At 33.5% G+C, this 10,721-nt stretch overlaps 1 protein-coding gene across 3 annotated transcripts; it reads right to left on the bottom strand.

The window, feature by feature from the left end:
- Positions 1 to 7,287: 7,287 nt before the first annotated feature.
- Positions 7,288 to 9,070, bottom strand: LOC7485712 (dof zinc finger protein DOF2.2). 3 transcript variants are annotated; one of them, XM_052450911.1, is made up of 2 exons: positions 8,742 to 9,070; positions 7,288 to 8,581 (listed from the first exon to the last, which is right to left on the bottom strand). In XM_052450911.1, exons 1-2 carry the CDS (start codon positions 8,790 to 8,792, stop codon positions 7,631 to 7,633), a joined length of 1,002 nt encoding a protein of 333 aa, XP_052306871.1. In that variant the 5' UTR covers positions 8,793 to 9,070; the 3' UTR covers positions 7,288 to 7,630. The 3 variants fall into 3 exon arrangements, with proteins under 3 accessions (XP_052306871.1, XP_024460176.2, XP_024460173.2); XM_024604408.2 differs by having other exon boundaries at positions 7,288 to 8,551; positions 8,742 to 9,066; XM_024604405.2 differs by having other exon boundaries at positions 7,288 to 8,554; positions 8,742 to 9,065.
- Positions 9,071 to 10,721: the final 1,651 nt, after the last annotated feature.

Genomic DNA, 10,721 nt, shown 5'->3' with positions numbered 1-10,721 from the left:
TTATTGCTCCATCCATGTCGTCGGTCCCTTTATCATTATTGAATTTAATAATTGAGTAAGGTCACATTAAGAAACTTAAATCTTGTACTTTGTTGTTATCCATTTTTTACCCCCTTGAAAAGAAAAAAAAAAGAGAAAAAAAAAACAAAAAAAAATTAAAAAATTGATGGAAGAAAATAAAAAAAATATCAGTGAGAAGAATATACTAAAACGCCCAAGAAATTGTCGAAAACTGCTGAGGAAGATCAAAATATACAAGATTGAAAATTTGATAGTGTATTTTTAACCGATGAAGACCTCGTTGACAAATGAAAACTCATTTTAAGGAGGACAATTCAAAATTAGATGTTTAAGGACTCGATTGAAATTTTTCAAGGTTTAATTAAATTTATTGAGAGCTTAATTGCAAAATAAATTGATTTTTAAAGTCAATTTAGGCTTTAATGGGAAGAAATTAAAATCTAGGGGTTGAATTGCAATTTTCAAGAGTTAATTTGGTCAAATCAGGGGTTTAATTGCATAAATATTAAAGTTTGATGAATAATTAGGGACTTGATTGAAAAAATCCAAAGGAAGGCTTAAACTGAAGAAGGCGCATAAATGTAGGGGTTGAAATGGACCAAATCAAGGGCCAAATTGAAGAAATTGAAAGTTTATTGGTCAATTGAGGGTTAAAATGCACAAATTCAGTACTAAGGACTAAAATGAAAATAGCAGTCAACTTTGAGGTTTACAATTGAGTTTGACAAGGGTGAGATTGCATAAAATTACAAGTATAAAGGAAATTACGGGTACAATTAAAAACAATTGGAAGAACATAGACTGAATTGAATTTTGCCAAATCCTAAATTAAAAACCCTAAACGACGTATCATTCAAGCTTAATGAAGAGATGGTGAATGACACATTGTTCGTCAGATTACATCTTTGTTTTTGATAATTTTGGTTGATCGAGTTGGAAAATTAAAACGCATGAATATTGTACATACCTCCAAATTGAGTAAGGTTGAGTCCAAATAAAAGGTGTGCGCCTCCTCTACCAACTTTAGGTGGTCTAAGGCGACGATGATGTCAGAATTGCTCTGACGAAGCCTCGAAAATGGACAATTCAGTCAGCCTTAACAATGTAACTATCATGCAAAAAACGATTTGGTTATGAACTTACACGTAAAATATATTTTTGATATTAAATAAAAGGACAATTTAGTTTTTTGTTGGCATTAGAATAATTATGTTTTTAATATGATAAGATAAGAATCTCTTTACCAATGAGGATTTTTCTTAAATCTTAGATAGACCAGCGGTTAGAAAACACAAGTTTTTCTTAGTTTATATCAAAGAAGTAAACAATGCAACTTACCTCATGTAAGACGTATTAGAGGAGCTAATACTTTTCTTTACGCAATCAGTCCCCTTTTCCCAGACGCTGAGATTAGTTAGGGTTTTTAGTGATCAAAATAGCAAGTAGCGACTTTCATTCCTTTTTTCTACTAATAAAGGACAATAATTCTTTGTCTTTTCCACCCATATCATTCTCGACTATCCTGATTTGGAAGGATGATCACCGCGACGCCGTATACATGCGACATACTTAATAACTTATTTTTAATTTTATGCGTTATTTTTCTATTGCTTATTATACTCTATAATAAAAGAGATCATCATTTCACTTGCGAATCCACAATGAAATGCTGATTTCCCCATCTCCACTATTGATAAGTCAGTTTTTTGAATAATTGTGATTTTTTTTGTAATTTTTACTTTGATCCTCGAACTTTTATTTTGCATGATTTGTCCCTTTTGAGCCCAAATTAGCTCCCGATTGCATTTTTTTTAGAAGGGAGGGTTGAATTGAAAGCTAAGGGACTAAAGTGAAAATCTAGGATAACATGGGGTGGGTTGAAAGTTTTGTTAAAAATTAATTTTAATCCCTCATATTTTTTTAGATATTAGGTGACTAGTCCCTTGAATTTTAAGACAACACATTTTGGTACATAATTTCATTTTCCTTTTTTTTAGTCCTTTTTTGTTGAAAGAAGAGAGAGGAAGTCGTCGGATTTCAATTTAGAGAGAGAAAGTGGTCGTAGGGGAAGATTCCGGCCACCAAAACAATTGTTTTTTATGTCCAAAGGTTCTATATGATGAGGGGGGTTATGTTTATGTGTTTTTTTTTTATCTAAAAAAACATATCTGAGCTCAAGAATAATTTTTGTTTCGGATGAATTTTGGGTTTTAACACAGTTTATTGGGTTTTTGGTTGTCATGGATTGGCTTAAGAAAGTCTTTATGGTGTTAACTAGGTGTTTTGGGTCAAAAATTGGTTGAAATAAGTTTTTGGGTGAAAAAACAAATGATCCCGTTTTTCCAGCCACCACAATGACCAGATTCTAGGTTGCGCAAACGATGCATCATATTTGTTTTTGGATATATTTGGGGCACGTCGTCTGCTTCATTAAAATAAAAAAAAATAAAGGCTCGTGCTTGAATTTGGCCTTGTAGGCTAGCGCGCGGGCCGTTGCTTTATTGGGCCAGGCTCTGGGCTTGGCTTACTGGGCCCATCAACGCCTAGCCTAATTCCTTTTTTTTTTTAATTTTTATATTTTAAAAAAATAATGCATTATTTTTGTATATGTTTTCAAATAAATTTTGGGTTTATGTTTTAATTATATTGTGGTTATTTTTAAATAATATTGGGTGTGTTTAATTTTAAAGAGGTAAGTATGATTCACCTGTGATTTTTTTTTTAATTTTATACAGATTAATATTTTTTTTATAACTATTGATTTTCTTATAAATGTTTCATATGTACATCCTTGCATTTGTTTTTTAATTATTATTCAACAAATTTTCTGTGTGTGTCGGTTTCTATTATAAATTTTATGTGTTTTTCTAATACAAATTTATTTTGATAGAAGAATTCATTAAACATAATAAGATAAATTATACGCATTGCGATGATAGATATTTTGATCTTTATTTTTCGCTTGGTTTTCTCAATTTCAGTTTTTTTTTTTAATTTTTTTTCATTGCTTTACACAATGGTTATTAATTTGTTTAATTAGATGAGTGCATAAGTTTTTCAATTTACATCTAATAGTTTTTTTTAGTGTAAAAAAACACGTTGAATAATTCTGTATTTTCATTTTTTTATCATGTTTTGATGTTTAAGATTTGATACTTATTCTTATGATTTTTTTATTTTTTTTCGTGAATCTTTTTTGAAAGTTTCATTGTTTTAATTTCACCTTTCAATCCAAAGTTATAGTGTATTGTTTATTTTTTGTTCTTTTGATTTTTATCATTTTGTTAATGTTTTTATTCTTGTCAATTTAACTCTCAAATTTAAAATTTATTGTTGCTTTTTGATTTGTTTTATTGCAATTTTAACACTAATTATTGTTATTGTATTTTTTTATTTTGGATTTTTTTTGTGTTGTTTTTTATAATTTTACCCCTCATAATTTTTTCATTTATAGTATATTTTTCAGTCTTATAAATCGAGTCACGGTTTAAAGAGTTAACGGTAATTGAATTTTTTTGTCTTATTTTTTTATAATCATATTTTTTTCTATGCAATAATCCTATTCTTATTTAATTTTTACATTGTTAATAAATGAAATTGTTGAGATATTTTGAGAATATTGTGAAGATAGATTTACATAATATTGACAAACGTTTATCTTTTGTATTAATTTTTTTTTTTGCGTTACTTGTTGTCGATATCATTATTTTCTAATGATATTATTAAATTAACCGAGTTTATTAAATTTATTCAAGCCAATTACCTTAATATTATATTTAAATAAAATATTTATTATTTTTAATATTTTTATGCTAAAAAACAATTTAACTCGTAGCGTAACACGAGCTAATTAAATAGTTTATTCTAGATTGGTTGTTATTACAATCCCTCTCATTTAGAACCTATTTTATAAGGGTTGTTAAGTGGATTGAGCTCAAAGATCTTTATTGGATCCTTGAATTTTAATGGCTCCGCAGCTATAATAGTTAAGTTTGAATTTTATTTTAAGACTTAACCCTATGACAGGTGATTGATCCATTCTCAACTTTATGTATTACCCTTATATTATTTATTTATTTATTTCATATGTGATTGGTGGTTCTGACGACGATGTTATTTGATTGTGAAGTACTTTAGAATATTCTTTGGAGTATGTTCTTTTACATTTGAAAACAATAATCATAAAAAAGGAAATAAACACCTTTCTAGAAAAAAGCGTATCAGAATTAGATTAAGAAATTTTAAAGATAGAGGATACCATTACGAAGACAAAATCAACAGTGCAGAAGATACCTTTGAGCCAATTAACTCCAAAGATAGTGCTAAAACTTGATTAATAAGAGACAACATCAATCAAATATATATATATAAAATTTAGAAAATAAAATAATAAAATTTCTTAAGAATATAAATAAGAAAAAATATTTTAAAAACTGTTTCACATCTTTTAAATATGAAAATTCAAAGTAATACTATCGATTGATAATATACCTACCAGCCATCATGAATTTTTAAGGTTTTTTTTGTTTTTTTTTGTTAATATAATCGAAACTTAAATATTAAATTTAATAGACGTAAATCTATGTGGTCATAACGACGTCTACACGAACATTAAAATCGTGGATTTCCGTGCCGGCCTGTGATTGCTCTCCTTGTACTTTAACACTCCACACCTTACCATCACATCGACGGCAACCACTCCTCTTTTTCTCTTACTTGCTTTATATATCTTTTGAACTCCAGAACCATATATATCCTCATAGTTTTGGTATCAAAATTTTACTGTTTTCACTTTCTTACGTCTCATGTCCAATTGACTTATAATTAAGAGAGAGAGATAGAGAGAGAGGGGGGGGGGGGGGGGGGTTGTGCGCTTTTTGGCTTGTGTCTATGCAGCTGGTTTTGATTGCTTTGCTTTATTCGTTTTAGCAAGACTATTGGTTTTGCTTTATTCGTTTAGCAAGGCAATAGTCTTGGTCCTTGCAAAAGCTAGAAAAAATCCTATCGATTCTGCTCTTTTTATACGAGACCACAGAAACCCCAGTTGGATTATAATACAATACACTTCTATATACTATGTAAGCATCAGTGTGGAAGATATGCGTAGTTATGATGATAACTTTGTTTTTATGTAACGATTGGTTTGGTTTGGAGAGAGAGAGAGAGAGAGAGAGGCCAAAGGTTCAAAGGTGTTATGACTTCTTTAATTCTTTTGACCGTGTAGGTTTCAACTTTCGTTGTTGATGGAACTCAAGGACACTCCTCCCACAGTTGGAAATGGAATTGCATGGTTTTGAGTGGGGGGTTCTTGGCGTTTTCTTAGCCTGTTTGTTGTTATTGATCACTTCACCACAGCAAAAAAGCACAAGGAAAGGAGTCACCACCAAGTAAAAGAAAACAAGTATCACGTCCTTTCAACATAATTATGAAATCATTAAAACGGTTATGCGATGATAATCCTCTCTCTCTCCATGCACACCGTATCTTAGATGGCATGGAGTATTAATCTAGTAAAAAACAATGTTTCAGGGAAGTGAAGACTGAAAAGAAGTACAAACCTCGCAGATACAATTAATGTAAAAACAGTTTTTTAGGGAAGTGAAGGCTGAAAAGTAGTACGTACGAACCCGTAGATACATCGCCTAAAAATGTGAGACAGCAAGGAGCTTTCTTGGAAATCAAGTCTTAAAACATAGCCACGGATATAGAAAGAATTCAAAATGGGAAGTGTCTGTCACAAAGCAGCATAAATTCTGGAGCAGAGAACATCGAGTAGCTCATTTTATTAAGGACGACATATGGTGCATCAAGCCTTTGGAACGAATGGACGATTTGAAGCTTTCATAAACGCGAGACATATCACATATATATATATATAGAGAGAGAGACCTGCGCTGAGCAAAACAGACGTACTTAGATGGTTCCAAAAGTTCCTGCAACTTCAACGTTTTTAGCATACTTGTATGATAGTCTGTGTTAGAGTTAATATAAAATCTTTTTAGAGCTTCATCCAATGGACTAAATTCTTGAAATGAAATGTTCTTCAATATGATATATATCATAATCTTAATTACTGCTAGGTGACAAGTTTGAATCTAACAGGCTTCATTCTCCTTAATAAATTAGAAACTAAACATAGTATAGTGATGGGACTATGTATATTAAAGATTATATAAAATCATTTATGAAGCCTTTTTTAACAGTTTAAGTATATGGATTGAGGTGATCAATTCTTTAATAAACTATAGCTAGTAGTAATTCTACCTTCGCCTATATTTGGAGATCTGCCACACTCATAAACGAAGTGACCAGATGATCATATATACAATAGCTAGTTTTAAGAGTTTTATCATGATCAAGAAGATCAGTTAAACACAAGAAATAGAAAAGAGATTCAAGCTTGAATAATATTTATGTAAAGGTAGAACGCTCAAGGCACATCATGACCAGTTGTGATATAGCCGAGTTACAATGTATCCGAGGAGGGGATTCAGTCCTTGAACCCACATCATTGCCATGTGTAACAATTAATTGGCTCGGAACACCTATCAAACCCATCCAACTCAGTCAGATAACACATGTATCTACGAGGGTGTGTGCTCGCCAGACATCACTCGTGTTACTCCACATACTAAACATAGTTTGTTCCGAGCACTAAATGCACATCGATCTATCTTCTTGTTATTTAGGGGCTCACGAGATGATGTTAGAGCTAGGGCGGGCGCTCATGTCACATATGGGCAATGTCTATGACGTTAACTGTAATTCACTAATCATTAGAGGCTATCACCTCAAATAATAAGATTCAAGCGAGCAAATATTTTTGCATGTTCTCACACAAGATGGTGAGCTATGAACCCACAGACAAGGGGTTCCATTAATTCTTTTAGGTCTTGCACTCATCTCCTTCTTCAACCTCTCATCATTTTCTCTATAATATACACGCACTCACAAAATCCTTTAACTTACATATATCACTCCCGTTTGGACTTAATTAATTAAGTATTGGAGGTTTGCTGAAACCTTTCGAAGAGATTAATTTGTTTTGTAGGTGTTCGGCTCCAACAACATCACTTTCTAGTGAGGTCTTTAGCCATCTCGCCCATAATGTGAAGGCTTATTTGTTCTTAGGATTTAGAACCACGTCAAATTGTACAAGTTTGTTTTAGTTCTTCTTAATCTTAAGATTAACCCTAATTAGGAAGTTTTGCATAAATCATACAATTTTCATTTCGATGATGCTGAATTAATGCATGAAGAACAATAAAAGGAAAACAAGTTATTGTTATAATAACTCAGCATGTCTTATCACAAATTAAACCCCAAGACCTCACACGCTTAACTTGTAAACAAGCCATACAATACAGATCCCCAAACAAAGGTAAATAGAAAATACAATTTATAACAAATTGTTCTACCAATTATTGGTTCTCAATCTGACCACCATAATACTGATCATCAGATAGGTTCTCCATTGGGAAGGAACTTGCAAGTCAAGGCAGTACTTCAGTCGAAGATGCATGCAACTTTGTGTAAATTACTGACTGATGGTTTAGAAATATGCTTCATGGTGCTGATAATCGTTTCCTTTCAATCAAGAGGTCAATATCTATCTTAAGAGATGGCTAGTGGAAGAAGAATTGAGACCTGATAAATCTGCCCAGGTATTTCCACCCCAATAGTACTGATTATTTTGTGGGGCACCCAAATATGGCTTCGATAAATTTAACCCTTGGTTTCCTTCTGTCTTCACTGGAGCCAACTGAGAAACCCTAGAGCTCGAAGTCATAGATTGAAGCTGGTTGTCCCCATGAACACTAATCGGAGTTTCAGCACCCTCACTTTGAAGTGGATATAAACCTGCGGGTGAAAACTCAAAGAAAGGAAATTGATGCACTCCTCCAGCTGATAAAATAGCACTGCTATTCATTCCTGAGTTGCTTCCTATCTGAAAGCCCATGTCAGTCTGTCCACTAGCACCACTTGTTGATCCCAACTGTCCCTGAATTCCACCAAAGTTTAACCCAATGTTTCCCTCGCCGAATTGAGCCAGGTTATGCAGTGAGGTCATGTATGGTAATTGAGATTGTTGTTGAGGCAAATGACCAATAACCTGTGATGGAAGTGCACTTGTGGAACTGGAAGTTGAACCCACTTGCCTTTCACTCGAAACTGGAGACTTTGAGCTACTTTGGACTTTTCTTTTCTTGTTTCTACGGCATCCACCACCCACAGGAACACTTCTAAGGGCACCCCCTCTAGTCCAGTATCGCCGACAGGTTTTGCAAAAGTGGCGGGGCTGAGAGAGGTTATAGTTATTGAAGTAACAAAACTTGGTGTTGGTAGATTCACACCTTGGGCACTTTAGAGCTACCTCAGGCTGAGGTATCTTGGCCAACCGAGCTCGATCAGCCATCGAACCAGGTCTGATTGTGCCAGCGGTGCCACTACCACCAACATGAGTTGGTGGAGGAAGAGGTGGAAGCTGGGGGCTTTCATTGCTTGCTCCAGGACGTTGTTGACTTGGTTGCTGCTGCAAGATTGAAAAATTCAGGGGTTGCTAATATTATTAAAGGGAAAGAAATTAAATCTAGTATATTCAATAAAAGATCACAAAGGAATATGAACAATTTTCTTTTTGATATGGTTCTTTTTTCTTTTGGGATGGGAGTGGGGAGTTTTCAAGAAGCTATGTGGATGGAAATTGAAGAAAACATTACCTGCTGCCAGTTGGGAGGATCTAAATAGAATGGAACTGAAGAGAACACCATGGTTTTGATCTTCTTCTTTTTTTTCTTTTATAAAGGTTGATGGGTATTTAGGAAGGAAAATAAGGTGGAGAATCACACTAACAGAGTACCAGAGCAAAGAAAGGAAAAGCAAAGAGAATTAAAGGGAAGGTTTGAAGGAAAGATAGTTGAGGCTTTTCCTTAATTATTTTTTTTTCCAGCTTTATTCTCTCGTTCCCGTCCTTTTTTGCTTTTCTTTTTTATGATTTTAGGGTTTGAGCTAGTGGAAAAAGTTTCTTCGACTGTAAGCTTTCTTTAAATTTGTGATGCTGTGGACTGGCTTTGTGATTGTAGTGCTCAAAAAGAGGGCTGTGACTCATGCATGGAATAGGGAGAGGGAAAGCTGAGCATAACAAAGCAGATTATCAGTGTCTGTCCATTGTGGTGGGATCGGTGCCCCACCACGTAATTAAATTTCTAATTCTGCAGCTGCACATTTACTATGATCATGCCTGGTGCGTTGGCCCAAGTGATGAAATTAAACTACTATATATTAGCGCATTATTAGTGTTCTTATCAGCTAATTAATTTTAAGGTAAGTGATTCTCAATGTTTCTCTCGCAATCTTAAATATTGTTCATAAAATTAAGCCTAGAATATTACTATGTTAATTACTTGTTGGTTTTTTTTGTAATTGTTTGAGGCTTTGAGCTTCAGCTTTAATTAACAAAAGTATATATATCAGTGTATTGCTTAAGCATGAAGCACTAGTCTTGTGTTCTTTAGGGCTCATTTCTTGATCATCAGCAATGGCACATGGATCGTCGGCCGAGATATATAGGCATATTAACGCTTGCTTTTCCCATGTTGAGAATCGACAATATACAAAGCAAATAGTAATTATTAGTCTAATTTGGACAACTTGTACTGACAGTATCAGATTCCTTAATCAAGAAGACAAACATGCATGCTGATCATAGTCTTTACTCTGAACGTATCCTAAGTGGACATGACTACTAAAATAGAATTCGATGTTGCAGATAAAATTAAAATATAATAAATTAGCAAATTTGTAATTGTTGATTTATGAACAATAAAAATTTTATTTTTTAATTTATATTCATTGCTGACCGACTACTCATTATTGATCTATTAGCAATGAAAATGAAAAATTCGATGCTGAGTTTTGTGACTAGCAACGGAACATCCATTGACTATTCTCATATCTTGAAAGACAAGATCTTTTGAAATTGACTGATACCCTAGCACTAAAATAAGGGATTGATTCAGATTCTATAGAGGCAGATTAACATGCAAAACATTTCAACATGCTTTCCATTACATCTCTCAGTCTGAAATGAATTATACATTACTTTGACTAGCTAGCACTATCCAGGTATCCAAACAAAGATTGTGAGGGGAGGCAGTGATGTACTAAATTATACATGAAAGAAAGCCTAACAGATTCACTACATGTTATACAGAAATGTGTAAGAAGTTGCTGGGAAGAAGAAAAACTATCTACGCGCTGTCACGGGAACGGAATCGAGGCCATCCTTTTTCATCCATGCCTATAGAACGAGTTTTCTTGACATGATCCGCAAAGAGACGATGCTTGTCATCAAGAAAAGCCAGTGATCAGTTAAACTTGTATTCAAATGCCCTAGCCTTTTGATCTGCCATTGATGTAAGATCCTTATGATTCCATCCATGAACATGTCAAAAGTGTGGCTTTTATATATAGTGAGGAGACGAGACGGGTGTTGCCTTTGCGTAGACTGATTGTTTGCGCCATTAGTGTGGCGTTTGGGCAAGTGAGGCAAAGTTCTTAGGGTTTTCTTTCTGATCCATGTGAAAGAGGAAATTACCTTGAGAAGTCAAGCCTGCAAAGAAAGGAATTCAAAAGTTTTTCGATTTTGAATTTTTGGAGAAGCGGGAAGAGAATAGAGAGAAGGAGATAAAATTTATAAT

This window comes from Populus trichocarpa, chromosome 1 (assembly GCF_000002775.5).
Source record: "Populus trichocarpa isolate Nisqually-1 chromosome 1, P.trichocarpa_v4.1, whole genome shotgun sequence".
NCBI classification, from domain to species: domain Eukaryota; kingdom Viridiplantae; phylum Streptophyta; class Magnoliopsida; order Malpighiales; family Salicaceae; genus Populus; species Populus trichocarpa.
Note: the sequence above shows the minus strand (reverse complement) of the source record. Positions and strands in the feature narration are given on the sequence as shown.

Excerpts from the sequence above, each read along its gene's own strand:
- LOC7485712 (XM_052450911.1), bottom strand. The coding sequence starts at position 8,792 with ATGGTGTTCTCTTCAGTTCCATTCTATTTAGATCCTCCCAACTGGCAG. Across the intron at positions 8,582-8,741 it reads ATCCTCCCAACTGGCAGCAG|CAACCCCTGAATTTTTCAAT; the intron begins GTAATGTTTTCT and ends TAATAATATTAG.